At 37.1% G+C, this 15,479-nt stretch overlaps 1 protein-coding gene across 4 annotated transcripts in view; it reads right to left on the reverse strand.

The window, feature by feature from the left end:
• Positions 1-15,479, reverse strand: part of RSPH3 (radial spoke head 3) — an 84,034-nt gene that overhangs the window by 57,997 nt on the left and 10,558 nt on the right. For 3 of the 4 annotated variants that reach the window (XM_069070340.1, XM_069070342.1, XM_069070341.1), the window contains one exon: positions 873-1,014. In XM_069070340.1, the coding sequence (XP_068926441.1) occupies positions 873-1,014 (142 nt within the window). Of the gene's footprint in view, positions 1-872; positions 1,015-8,310; positions 8,571-15,479 lie in introns of those variants that run through there. The other variant, XM_069070344.1, reaches the window with a different exon arrangement.

The raw sequence follows: 15,479 nt of genomic DNA on the forward strand, positions 1-15,479 counted from the left end.
TTATGTTTGGAAACTAATCTCCATTTGAGAAGAGGGGCTTTGTGGTGAACTAAATGAAGGTATAGCCTAGGGGTGGAGAAGTATTTAGAACAGAGACTTTGTAATTGATTGAATGATTGGAAGGTCCTGGGGTGGGGTAGTACTTGGAGATTATTTAATCACATTTAGTAAATGCTGTATTTGGAATGATGTCATGTTTTGATCTTCTCTGTTCTTGGTTGGTCACTGAATAAAATGGAGAGCACCTATGCTGGTATTTTGAACCTGGGAAGTTGCAAATCAAGAGGGAAGACCGAACAAGTATTGGGATTTCATCTACTCATAACTAGAACAAAATTTCAAAATTAGAATACCATTCTACACTGTTAAATGATGCTCCAAGGTAATGCTTAGATGATTTATGCTAGAGTGTAGATTGTTAAGCATAGGAATTTTTTTTTTTAAAGCAATCGGGGTTAAGTAACTTGCTCAAGGTTACATGGCCAGTTATTTCTGGGTGTGAGCCCGGATTTGATCCCCAGGTCATCCCGACACTGGAGCCAGTGCTCTTACTCGCTGAGCCACCTGGCCATCCCTGGGAATTTTTTTTTTCATTCCCTTGGCCCATACAGAAACAGTTTGAGGAAAGACAAAGAAAAAGGTACAGGAACATTTTTCTCTCCTAGTCTGACCAGATAGCCGTATAAGATTTAGAACCAGTACTCTCTGCACACAGAAGATACTGAAAAAAAAAAAATCTTCATTACATGAATTTTAAGTCAACAGGGAACTGGTGTGTATATCAGATACATGAATAATGTAAACAAACCAAGATAAATTAGGTGGATAGAGTCTAAAAACAAAACAAAACTGCTTTTTTTGAGGTGATATACCTGTCTGTACATCAATATGTTTTCTGCCTTCTACAGGTTCAGGACTTCTTGGTCGAAGATGTTCTCTGGCTCGCCTTCTGGCAAGAGCTTTCCTCTTGGCTTCTTGCTGTCTTTGGAGTTCAACGGGATCAGGCTGAGAAGTCTGCAAAATGGTGTAAAATATTTCTTAATTTAGATTAAAATAAGGTAAAGGACTGGTGCTAAATTGTTTCCCCACTTCTTTTCTTTCCTTGATTAACTCTGAAACCTAAATGGTATCCAATGGAAAGAATACATGCTTGAAAACTTGAAGAAACACGGTCTCCACCTGCAGATCTGGTAACAGGCAGATTCTTAATAATTTGGGTTGAGCTGATATTCACACCCAAGTGGTAAGAGCCAACAACAGAGCAAATTACAACGCTGTATCAACTCCTAGACATTTCCTGGCCTTGCAGGGGCCCAAGCCTCCTTCTCACTTTTTAGCCCATACTGAGTCTTGACAGTGGTTTCCCATTCACTTTGCAGCTTCCCTTTATGTACTGTTTTTACCCATTAAGCTCTTTGAAAGCAGGGACTGTCTCATTTGTTTGTTTTGTATCCTCAGCATATGAAATATACTAAAATTTAAATGAACCTCCCTTATCTATCTGATGCTTACTAGTTGTATGACCCTGGAAAAGTCAATTAATCTGTTTGCCTGTTTCCTCATCTGCAAAATGGGGATAGTACCTTCCATCCAGGGTTGTTGTGATCAAATAAGATAATAATTGTAGTAATAGTAAACCCTATATAAATGTTAGCTATTATTATCTATGTATCTATGGGTAGAAAATATTCTTTCCAACTACTAACTAGGAAAACATATCAACATTTGTCCTCCATATATTCAAACCCAAAGTTTCTGATGGAGATTCTTCTGAGGCTAAAGAACAATGGAAGTAAATCGATGGCTAGACTTGGACAACCAGGCCTTTGGTGCAGTGTGCTGAATTTAGGATTTAGCACCTACTTATCAAAATATTTTTAAAAAATAACTTGTAGTTACTGGATGGAATCCCCCACCCTCACATGGTATCCTGGGGTCTCTGTCTCTTACTTCTGCCCAAATGAGCCCACATTTAATGTATTTTCTTGGTTATTCTCTCTATTAGTTATTCCAGGCAAAAAATAAAATAAAAATCTTGTTACAGTTCTGAATAAGAGGCCATAGACTTGGGTAAACTGATTGTAAACTGTTTACAGGTACAATATACAGGGACAGGTATAGTGAAAAAAGAGAATAATTTTAGTCAGAGAAGTCACCAGCATGTCATGGTATCACTCAAACTGTGATGTTTAAAGAACAGAGTATCTTGCTAGATGAAGAAGACTCTTCCTTAGCAGCAATGATGAAGCCAACAACAGAGAGGATTTTTTTAAAGCCTTGCTAGGCTAGAAGTAAACTTTTTAGATGAATCAGAGCTATACTTGGAAATATTTGCAGGGAACAATGGGGAACTTCAGAAAGAACAAGAGAAATTCCTGGGGACACTCAGGAAACTAAAAGGGGAAGACACTGAGAGACAGCTGCTTCTTAAAAGGTTGCTTGTTTTCTTCAATATACTATATATATTAAAGCATATATCACAGTCAAGGATGGAGATTAGAACACAGGCTGTCACCTAACTCTGTGAGACAAGTCAGGACCTCATCAAGTATTACTTTCCTGATCTATAAAAAGACTTATTTAGACTAGATGATGTCCCAGGGTTTTTCTAGCTCTAAACCCTATGGTTCTACGGAGAGTTAGTTGGTTACAGCCAATCAGATGGTGATTTTCTCCAGATTTCCTGGGTAGGGGTTATGGGTCATTGAATAAATTTCCTAAAGTTTAACCAGGCCCTTTATAGCATGATTCCTAAAACAAAAGTCACAATTTGAGGGATCAACTAGTATTAAAGCACACATCTGCATTTGAGGTAGTCATTCTTGGATACTATCTTTATTAGTACACTATAATAAAAATGGCAATATTATCCAAACTATTTTATAGATTTTTAATGCAGCATCAAAGTACCAACATTAATGATAATTATGAGGAAAAAAAGAGAAAAGGGGACCTGTACTGCCAGATCTTATAATACAAAGTGGTTATTAGCAATAATATTATCTTTTTTTTTTTTTAAGCAATCGGGGTTAAGTAACTTGCTCAAGGTTACACGGCCAGTTATTTCTGGGTGTGGTGCTGAGTATCTGAGCCCGGATTTGATCCAGGTCATCCTGACACTGGAGCCGGTGCTCTTACTCGCTGAGCCACCTGGCCGCCCTTAAGCAATTGGGGTTAAGTAACTTGCTCAAGGTTACACGGCCAGGTGTTTCTGGGTGGGTGCTAAGTGTCTGAGTCCGGGATTCGATCTCCAGGTCTTCTCAAACACTGGAGCCGGTGCTCTTACTCGCTGTGCTACCTGGCCACCCCGCAATAATATTATCTTATAAGAAGCTAAAAAAAGTAGTTAAATGTAAAACAATTAATAATCCAGAATCAGAAACAAAGACATGTAATAGACTAGCTTTTGATAAAACCAAAATTATTGAACACAGAAAAAAAAATTATTCAGTAAAAACTGATGGGGAAATGGTATGTAGTTTCCACCTTACACCACATACCACCAAATGAATTAAAGGTAGAAATATAAAAGTCCATCATTTAAGACTGTATTTATTTTCTGAACATTTGTTTTTGTTTTGTCAGAGTGCAAGTGCTAAAAAGAATTCTTAAATATTATTTCTAAGAATAATTTTTCTCTTGTTTTTCTATTACATTCTTATCTCTATCTAAATCTACATATTTATATCTGCAGAGATAGAGATATATCCTCCTCACCTCCCTGGAGAGTTAGGAAGGGGGAGTAATGGTCCAGAAAAACCAACCAACAAATCAACCATGTCTCACAGTATCACATTCATTGTTCCACATCCACAGCTTCTTTGAACTAGGCTTGGTCATGATAATCACATAGCATTCTCTTTTCTTATTCTTTCCATTTACATTGATGTAATCATTGAGTAGACAGTTTTCCTAGTTCTACTTATTTCACTCAATATTAGTTCATGTCTTTCCATACTTGTTTTCTTCAAATTCATCATATCTTACACCATATTAATATATTAGTATATTCAAGCACCACAAATTGTTAGTCATTCTCCAATCAATGACTATTTGCTTTTGTTCCAGTTCTTTACTATCTAAAAAAAAAATGTTGCTATATTTTGGTATATATATGGACTTTCTTTTGAACAAGGACCTCCTTGTGGTATATGCCTAGCAAGTAGAATCTCTGAGTCAGAGCATGGACAAAATTTTAGCTACTTCATTTGCATAACTCCAAATTGCTTTCCAAAAATAGTTATACCAATTTACAGCCCCATCAACAATGTATTAGTGTGTCTAAATCTTTTGGTAACTCCTCCAGTGTTGACTATTCTTGTCTTTTATCATTTTTACCAATTTATTGACTGCCAGATGAAACCTCATGATTGTTTTGATTTGTATTTCTCTTCTTATTAGAGATTTGGAGCATTTTTCAAGGAACCTACTCTGGCAAAAATAAAATTTAGATCGATATCTTATGCAATTTGCTGCAGTGATGAATAACTAAAATGAATACAGGACTGAATATTAGAGGTAGTACCATTAAAAAAAAAACCTAGAAGATAACTGGAGAGGGAAAAAAATCCTTACACTAAATTTCTTGGGAAAAGGTTTGGTGTCTGAGATAATAGAAAACTATCAGAAGTGTGTGTGTGTGTGTGTATGTGTGCTATCAAAAGCGATTTCCCAGTAGAAAAGTGGTCAAATGAACAAATAGTTCTCAAAAGAATTGTAGACTACTAACAATCACATGAAAAATGTTGTTGTGATTTCACCTTGTTCATTTGCTATTTTATTGTTTTGATTTTCTGTCCTCACTTTTTAAATCAGATTACCTAAAGTTAATAATTTTGCTTAGTCTTTCTGAAGAATCAACTTTTAATTTCACTTATCATTTTTTATGTTTGTGTTGATTTCCAACTTACCTATTTCTCTGCTAAGTGTTAATATTTTCTCTTTTGTGTTTATTTTAGATTTGTTGGCTTTTCCTAATTTGTTAAAATGAACAGTCCATTAATCCTCTCTTCTTCTCTTTTGTTAATATATGTTTGTAAGGATATGATTTTCCCCGAGATTTGCTTTATCTGAATCCCAGAAATCTTGGTATGTTGTTTCATCATTATAATTTTCTTTCACATAATTACTGTTTCTGTGATTTGTTCTTTGACCCACTTATTTAGGATTTCATCACTAAGTCTCTATTTGGGTCTGTCTTTTGTTTGTGGTCCTTGAAACAATTACTATTTTTATTGTGTCATGGTCTGTAAAAGATGTATTTACTATTTTAAAAAGATGTATTTACTTTTTTACATTCCTTTACAATATCTTTGTACCCTAATACATGGTCATTTTAAAAAAGTTCTATGTGGTGCTAAGAAATATGAGTATTATTTTAAGTCCCACTGAGAAGACGTCATAAATCTTTTAATTCTAATTTCTCCAGCAATTTCAGTTCCATATTTTTCATCTTACTTATTTTTCTTCTAGACTTATCCAGAAATCAGAAAGGGACATATGACTCCTGACAATACTGTGTTACTATCTATGTCTTCTTGTAGCTTAGCTAATGTGGTTTTTTTTTTTTTTTACAAATTTGGATGCTAAGGTATTTGGATTGTTTAAGTTTACTACTGATATCGGTATGTTATTTATGGTTTCTTTCAATATAACAGTTTTCTTGTTTAACTCTTTTATTTTATGAATGTTTTTTGTTTTATCAGATAATATGACTGAAACTCCTACTTTTTTGGATTCACTTGATACACAGCAATTTTTTTTTCAATCCCCTTGGTTTTCCTGTGTGCATTGTCTTTTTAAAAGGTGTTTCTTGTAAGCAACAGATTGTAGGATTTTGTTTTCTTAGATAATCTGTCACTATTTTTCATTTTATTGGATTATTTAATCCATTCATATTTAAAATAAGTTAGGTTTCTATTTTTCTCCATTTGTCTCTGATATTAGGGTTTACCCTCAAGTTATGCCTTTCTCCCTACTCCATTATAAACACAGAATTATGCTTCTTTAGTTCAGCTTAATTTTTTTATAATAGCCCTATTCCCACTGGCTCTCCTTCCCTCACCCTTGATCTCCCCTCCCATTTGGTGATTCCATTTTTTGTGTCCCTTTCCAAAGAGAATTTCTCTTACTCTCTTTATTATTCATCCTCTCTTTCTAATCTAGATCCTCCTCTATATCATGACCCATATACTTATCTAGTCCCTCTGTATTCTCTGCATTCCTCTTGGAGTCAAAATTTCCATAGTATGCATTCTGGGTTCTTTCCTCTAAGCAATTTCTGCCATTGCCTTGTAGAGACAGCCCAATGTATTGCCCTTTACCACTGTCTCACAATCCCAGAAAAACAGCAATACCTGCAGGCAACAGATAAGATACTTCCCTATGGCAATACCCTTTCCCCCTTGACCCTAATTATTTAGCCCACACTGACCTATATCCTCCCCTGGTCACCTCTTCCTTCCCATTTATTTCAAAATCTCCCTAGATCCATCCCCTTCTACTCCCCTAGGTTTCAGTTGCCCTGAGGAGTCCAACTCCTTATTTTCAAGGTACGTTGAGTGATCTTTTTGAACACTAAATCCCCAACAGACAACACTTAGCACATTGCCCCCCATCTCCCTTTACAAAACAACTCTTTTCACCCACAGAAGCATTCTTCAGTGGAACCCCCCCTCCCATTATCAAAATAAAACTTCTTTTCCCTCCCTTCCTTTTCAATCCTTCCATCTTCTTCCTCACTTCACTGTAGGGTCTTCTCTTCTTGAGAGACCACAGGGATCACCTTCCCCTTATTGCTGGCCTTTGATGTGATCTGAGTACATCACATACTCACCTCTATCCTCCTCCCCTCCCCCCTTCCCAGCATCCTCCCACTTTGTAATGCAGTCCTACAAAAGACATCAATTCACCTGTAGGCAGGGCACTTCAAGGTTCTGTCCATAATGGCCAAGGCTCACTCTTCACCATTACCTCCACCTGACTTGGGTTTCACCCCATCTCCTTCTCTACATTTAGAAAGAATTCTCTTATGGTCTCTCTGCAATTGTTCTGTCTCTGTTGTTGTCACTGGCTGTTGCATTCATTCACCCCTTCTACATTTTGGCTGGCTAAGGTATTCAAGACGCAAATGATCTCTTCAGGTCTGGTTTTCTTTTCTAAAATGTTTCAAATCCTTCTTTATTATTGAATGCTCATCTTTTTTCATTTATGATGAAGTTCAGATTTGCAGGGTAAGTCACTCTGGATGGCATTCATTGCTTTTTGGAACACTGTTCCATTGTTGAGGCTGCAGAATAGCCTTGTGTTATTCTAACTTTCTTTCCTCTGTATTTGAAGGTATTTCTTCTGGTTATTTAAAGAATTATTTGAAGATTGTTTCTAAATTGAATTATCAAATTTAAGTGCTATGAGTCTTGGAGTTTAGAGCCTTGGGTTTTTTTTCTGGAGGTGATCTATCATTCTTTCAAATGATAATACTTTTTCTGTGTTTAGAAGTTCTAGGGAGTTTTCTTGCACTGTGGTGTTTGAGGTTTTTGGTTGGTCTTACTGTTCTAGGAGATACAGACTCCTTAGTTGGTTTTTTTTTTCTGTCTTGTCTTCCAGATCAATATGCTTTGCTTGAATAGGGAACATGTTTTCTTTAATGTTCTTCTTTTTGTTTTCCTTCTTCTAGATTTTCCTTCACTTCTGTGTATTTGCATTTCCAATGAGTTGTCCTTTCTTTTGTTTCTTTAGTAACACTTACAATTGCAGATACCAGTTTTTCTATTCTTCCCGTTATTTTTGCTATGCAAGTCATAAATCCTACTCTCATTCTCATTTCTCTTTTTAAACTGCTTAGAAACAGTATGTCATCATTCCATGTTCTCGAACTCTATAGGATCTTCTGTTTTCAATTGCTGAGTGATTTTGTTCTTTGTTTTGCTGTATTTATTCACAGATGGCTGAATTAATTTGCTAAATTTGGAGTTCATATTAACTTCTGCTGTTGATAATTTCTTTATTGATTTATGTCTATGCTCCAGGTCTATTGAGTTTTCAGCCTCTTGAGATTCTTGGTATTTTCAGTGTTTCCCCTCCCTTATTTTCCCCTACTGTTCATTTTCTGACTCTCTCCCCTCTGATGGTGGTTCCCCTGGGGACTGGATCTCAAAGTGTTTCAGTCACATAATGGGCAATTAAAAGTTCATTAGCCTATGTCTCTCACCCAATTTACTTTCAGGAGGACAGAACTGGCTCTTTTCCTTAGGCTTAGTGGAGTACCACATAGTCCTATCCAGCCCCCCGTTCTCTCTGTTCCTCAGTTACCTGCCCAGGCAGTTGAGTACTGCCATGCTGTGGGGTTGATTTCTGTTCTTTGTAGTTTGGATCTCTGAGGTTCTGGGAGGAGTAGGTGAGGGGTTCGGGTGTGGGGTTGAGCTCTATTTCAAGCATAGATGTGTACTGTCTGGTCCCTCTGTTCCTCTTGCTCTCCTGTAGCAGTCTTTTTCAGTACTGAGTGCTATTAGGGTGCTGGCTGCTGGGGTCTCAGCAAGTTTCTGCAGTTTGGCACTTGGATCTCCATGGCACTGGAAAGAAGGCAAGAATGGGTTGTGTTTTGTTACAAGTCCATGGATCCAGTTGGCTAATGCAACCTCACTGCATGGTGGATGGTAGGGGAGGGGGTGCTAATTGTACTCAAGTTAAACACTTGTTCATGCTTATTTTTTTAAACCTTCTTTTGGGGTTTTAGTATCTTAGACCATGGAAGCAGCTGAAATTGCTTTATCTTTGTCATATGGTTTCTGTTTTAGAAAAGTATGAGAAAATGTCTAAACCTCCATCTTGGAGAGCATATAACCCCTCCTCTTTACCTCCTATTGTCTTACTGCTTATAGCAATAGTACTGCTGTACTCTTCCCTGGACATAACATCTGAAGTACTGTGTTCATTTCTTGGTGCCACATTTTAAGAAGGCTATAAGTCGGAGAACATTCATAGTAGTTGACCAGGATAATGAAGTGCCTTGTGATCATGCTATTTGAGAATTTAGTCTAAGATATAGGGATATTTTAGCCTGTAGAAGAGATAGCTGTCTTCAAGTATTTGAAGGACTGTCTTGAAGAAGATGTATTAGACTTGTTCTGTTCAGCATAATGAGGAGCAATGGATGGAAGTTAGATGCAGATATAAGCTTGATGTAAGAAAAACTTCCTAAAAGTTGGAGATATCCAAAACTGGAATGGGCTTCTTTGAGAGGTAAAGAGCTCCCTTTCTCTGAAGTCTTTTTTTTTTAATGAATTTAATATAAATATGAATGTTTTGATATACAAAGAACAGAAACAGACTATATATAAAATTGTCAACTTGTTATATACTGTTTTTTCAAATGTATACTAAATTTAAAACAGTAACAAAAGTGCCCTGCTTGTCTGCATCTCTATATATGTATGTTTATATACATATGTCTGTCTGTATGTATGCATATGTAATATAAAATCTTCTGATTATTGCTATCAAAATCATTTTAGAGTTGCCAACAAACAGGTATTGATATCTCGGTAGATTAATACACAACAATGTAATGATCACAAATGGCATTTTTATTTCTATCAATATCTCCCGTTTTCTCTTAATGATTTATTTTAAAAAAGCAGGTTTGGGGGGTGCATTTCTTATGTTTGTAAAATTGATTACCTCAATCTTTTTTACTCAATTTCTTGACCTTCCTGGATATTTAATCATGGTCCTCTGTATAGAGAAATATTTAACTCCTCAGATACAGAAATAAAGCATGAAAATGAAATTAAAACAATAAACACAAACATTTCTAAAACTCTCAAATTGTAGTGGTGACAGGTGGCAGTGCTGACAAACTTCTTTGTATCTATTTTTAGTGAGAATGTTTCTCATCGTCTTTATGGCAAATACTCTTCACTGTAGATACTTTTGTGCCAAAGAAAAAAATCTTATACCTATACTTTTTGTTTATGTTTTAGAATCAGAATGTGTTTTCACTGGTATTAGGGAACACTGAGCAAACTCCTGTCAAAGCAGAAGAGGGCCTGCCCTCCAACTTTTAGCAGCTGCCTAGGGCACCAACAGGTTAGGTGACTTGCCCAGGGAGCACAAAGTCATTATCAAAGGTAGATTTTGAACCTTGACTCTGAGGCCTGCTCTTTAATTACTATGCCATGCTGCCGTTCTTTTCTTCACTTTTTGTTGCATTTTTAAACCTAAATAAATTATGCATGTTATTAAAGCCCTCCTCAGATGAAATAATATATAGTAAATATATCAATAAAAAATGAGGCAACATTTATAAAGCACTTGCCCAAGTGCCTAGTACATACATAGACACTTAAACACTTATTCTTCTCCTTTCCCCTCCATGCCAATGATAGAATCCTAATTAAGCTGCTCCTAGCCCCAATATTCTAACTTTCTTATGGGCCTCACTGAACAGCAGCATGTCCTGATTTGACCACACAATGTTTAACCACACCACATGCCCCTAGACTAATCATAGGCCTCACTGAACAGCAATTTCACTGGCCCTACCTAGCTGTTCCCTGTCCAACTCAATATCCTAACTTCCTTATACATGCCTCACTACAACAGCAGGTGTGTCCATGAAGTCACGCTCCTCTAGGATAGCAGGTATGTCCATAAGATGGAATGCTAGCCACTGCCCCCAGACCCATTCCTCAAATTTCCACAGAAACAGGTGGTGTGTCCATGCACTCAACCACAACCACATCCATCTAATCTCTGGCAGTACCATAATAGCCAGCCAGTCAGAAAGCAGCACCACCAGCATGCCCAAGCAGGATGTGGACTCCAAAACAATAGAAGGGACTTTCCCTAAGTAGGCACCTGTGCAGCAATAGTAAAAAACTGACCTAGAATAAACTTAGAAATGTATGCATAATGAGAAATTGCATGCACAGTTCTACCAACACCAGGTAGAATATATATATTACCAATACCTCCCCTATGACTTAATCCCTTGACATACCCCTACTTTCTTTACAATATTCATAATTTCTGTCGTGTCATTAGCATCATTACACTAAAAAATGGCCTCTCTTGTCAAAGTTGCTGGTTCCTCTTAGAACCCAATCCACTTCTGAGGAGCGTCATTCTCAATAGATACCTTTGCTTGGATTGTTGGCAGTCTGAGTCTGTGAATTAATCTGAGACGACCCCAACACACCATGAAATTGCAACACCTACATTTCCTGATATAATCTCATGATTTTTACAGATATAAATTATACATATATTTACTTAGTATTAAGTAATTCTGTCATTTGTGGTAACTTATCATTCTTTGATCCATAATAAATATTTTTAAAATATAAGAATCTGTTTGCCATTTTTTATTTAACATTTTTGCTTCGATAGTCATTAATGTTATATTGCATATTTGACTTGCTTTTCTTTTCTTTTTCTTTTGGAGGGGGAAGGCAAGGCAATTGGGGTTAAGTGACTTGCACAAGCAAAACACAGCTAGTTAAGTGTCAAGTGTCTGAGGCCAGATTTGAACTCATGTCCTCCTGACTCCAGAGTGGTGTTCTACTCCCTGCTCCACCTAGCTACCCCTTGACTTGCTTTTCATTGTTACATGCCAATTATTTTTGAACATTACTTAAACTGTCTGTATTAAAAAAATTATATTGGTCTGTATTTTTCTTTTTATACCCTATCTCTTCCAGACTTCAGGGTCACATTTTCCTCATAGAAAGAATTAAGTAGAATAGTGCTTATATAGCTGAAGAAAGTCCTTGTAAAGGTCTGAAAGAATTTGCTTATGAATTAGCTTAGTCTTTTAGAATTTTTTAATTTACAATTCATTTAGTGGTTCATCTAATTTCTCTTTTTGAAACTATTCTTTTGTAATTTCGGTTATTTTACATTTTGGGAATGATTTATCCATTTCTTTTAAATTCTTAGTTTTATCGGCATAAAGCTCTTATAGTTCTCTGTTTACAGCTTCCTCAGGGCAGAATTTGACACCATTGATTATTCTTCTTTTAGTAATTTCAGACAGTGGAAAGAGCAGTGGACTTGGAGTCAGGAATGACTAGGTTTGAATCCTGGCCCCGAAACTTCCTGAGCAATCCCTAATTAACAAACTTCCTTTCTTCTTAAACCTCTTCCTTTCTGTTCCTTCCATCTCTTGGTACCCATTCCGTATGTATGGCAGTCTTCAACATCCTTTCTCTCATTAAGCTGGGGGTACACATGGAGGGGGCGAGAAAGGGATTGGAAAATGTGCTGCTCCTTTAGCAGGTTCCAGACAATCCCTCTATGGGGATAATTCGGTAACTTCTCTTCCTTTCTTGCTCCCTCTGAGCTCTGTAAGGCTAATTCTTTCTTTTGGCAGTACCTAATTTGTAATCCTGACCTTCTCCTGCTAAATATGCTATTCTTGCTCCCCCAATACTTCAAAAGCAGAAGGAAAAATGATGAGCCTCTTGACCACCTCTATTATGAATCCTGAACAGTCTTTTCCTGGCTCTTCCTCTTCTGTCTCCACCTGTGAATAGTCACTTTATATGATCCAGCCACCAACAATATAGATTTAATAATGAAGGAATGAGATTTCCCCCATGAAATATTATTCACTTCTATGTTTTCTGCTTCTTTGATTCTTTAGCCTTTGATACTTTCTTCGCTTTCTTGAAGTCTCTCAAAATATGAGCTTTTTTTCTTAAGAAAGCAAACAAACAAAAATATACAATTCATGGCCTTCTCAAAACCTAGCCACATTTTTCAGTCTGTTATATGAAAGTTCTTAACTTTCTTTTGTTTGACCAATTTATATGGTGAATCCCTGCTTACCTGTGTTTTTTTTGAAAAGATGATTAAATTCTTTGCTTCTGCTGCATGCATAATTCTTTTCTTTAATTACTGGATCATATATTTAGAGCTGAAAGGAACCTTGGAAACCTTCCAGTCCAACTTTTTCATTTCTGGGGCATTTTACCAGGATATGCTCTTGGTGCATATTTTAGTGACCCTACTCTTTCTTAGTTTTTCTACCTGTTCAACTGCTCCTCAGTATCATTTGCTGTCTTCATTCATATCGTGACAACTAACTGTGGGTTTCCATCAAGAGTCTGTCCTGGACCTTCTTTTCTTCTGATATTATCTGGTTTCATGACCTTATCAGCTCCAGTGGGCTCAATTATTATCTCTACATAGATGATTCCCAGATCGATATGATCAACCCTAGTCTCTCCCCCAAGTTGGAATCACCAGCTGCCTACTAGACCTTTTGAAGTGGATGCCCTATAGACATTTCAAACTCAACAAGTCCAAAATGGATCTCATTATCTTCCTCCTCTGCCCAAACCCTCTCCCCCTCAACTCAACTTCCTATGATTGCTGAGTACACCACTGTTCTGAGTGCCCCCATTCTTTCGGCCACTTGGCTTTATCTCAGTGTCATCTCTGAGTCCTCCACTATCACCCCACACACACAACCCATCACCAAGTCTTGTCTGCTCTTCTCTAAATACTCTCCTTTGCATTCAAACAGCCACTACTCTAGTTCATGTCCTTAGCATTCCCTACCTCCCACACTTGAATTACTGCAATAGTCTTTTTTGGTGGCAGTCTGCTAAATTTTGCTTATTTTATATTTCATATATTTATGTAATTTACCTATCTTTTCTTATGAACCTAAAACACCAAAAAAAGCATTTCTCTATGGAGAAGACAAAAAGGAAATTCTTAATAAAACCATGAATCTCCATTTCGAACCTCTTATTTTTCCCAAAAAGTATGTAACAAATTCTTCATGTTACTTTCACTGCTGTCTTGCTTCTCTGTGCTCCCTTCTGTTCTCTTCTCACTACCATTACAAATGTTTTAATGGACCTCTTTTCAGGGATATCACTAACTCTTTTCTTGCCTCTCCCCCCTCCCCCCACCCCACATACCCAATGAAACAAAAGAAAAGAAAGGAAGGGAAAAAACCCCATGGAACAATTAAGCATATTCAAACAAAATAGTAATGATAGCTGGCATTTATATAGTGAGTTAAGATTTGAAAAGCACTTGACGTATGTTATCTAATTTTATCCTCACAACACTGTCAGGTAGGTACTATTATTATCCCCATTTTGCAGATGAGGAAATGGAAGTACACAGAGTTTTTAAGTGACTTGCCCATGTCACACAACTAAAGTGTTTGAGGCAAGATTGACACTCAGGTCTTTGTGACTGTTCTAGTCACAAGTTTGTGACTTTGTGACAAGTTCAGTGCTCTAGGAACTGCTCCACCCAACTGCCTTGGTGACCACGTTCAAAAATGTCTATTTCTGTACCTTTTGCCTTGCCAACATGTAACATGTTTCATCACAGGCTCTCTGAAGCCATGGTTGATCAGTTCTGAAGTCTTTCAAAGTCATTTTTCTCTACAATGCTGCTATCTTTGTATAAACTTATCTTGGTTCAGCTCACTTCACTTTACATCAATCCAAACTATCAAGGCCTCTGAAACTGTCTCTTGCATCATTTTTGGGGGTGAGATAATATTCCATTATGTCCACACACCCCAATTTATTTAGTCATTTCCCAATCGTCTAAAAGGTGATCTAAAGCAACCTAATCTCCTGAGATACTAGGTCTTTGCTTTTCCTTTTTCCCTTTAGGATATGTAAGTTTGCTTTGCTTATGACTTTTCTTTCCTTGATATTATCTTCCCTCTTAAACACCTCACTTGTCTTGCTGTTGAGTTTTATGTATTCCTTTACCAAATTGTTGTACATATGTGTGTGTTTCCAATCCTCCTGATATCTACTCTCCCTCTTCCTCCACGTTTGTATATTCTTTCCTCACGCTCCAAATATGAGATGTTTGCATACTTAATGAGAACTTTCTTTCATCTTCCTTTCTATACTAGTCTTCCTCCCTTTTCTTTCCCCTCTTAAACTCTAAGAACAGAACCATTATACCACCAGGACCTCTGTTCTTCTTTCTTTACTTCCCTCGATATTCTTTGGAAGATATTAAAGCTCTGAAGGAACATTTGTTTCTTTTCTTCTCCCCATCAGAATGTCAGTACTACACATCATCATACAGCTCCTTTCAGTTGCTCAAATGAATTCCTTTCTAGGTTTTTCTGAATTTGTGTCTGTATTTCAGGTTCCTCAGCTCAGGACTTTTCATCGGAAATGCTTCAAAGTCCTCTCTTCCACTAAAGGTTACACAATAGCCTTCTAAAGGATCTTCCAGGCTCAAGCCTCTCACCATTCTAACTTACCTGCCATGCCAGTTGCCAAGGTGATTTTTTTACACGTCTGAACACGACTCCCCTGCTTGCTGAACTCCATTGGCTCCTTATTATCTCCAATGTTCTAATGCCAGGATTTGGCATTTTAAAGCTTTTTACATCCTGGCCCCTTCTCAAGCTTCTTTACACTTTTACCACCTCCCCTAACCCTCTTACACACACACACACACACACACACACACACACACACACA

The sequence above is a fragment of the Petaurus breviceps genome, unplaced genomic scaffold (genome assembly GCF_028583685.1).
Source record: "Petaurus breviceps papuanus isolate PSGF00001 unplaced genomic scaffold, PetGlider_PUasm1.0 90808, whole genome shotgun sequence".
In the NCBI taxonomy this organism is placed as follows: domain Eukaryota; kingdom Metazoa; phylum Chordata; class Mammalia; order Diprotodontia; family Petauridae; genus Petaurus; species Petaurus breviceps.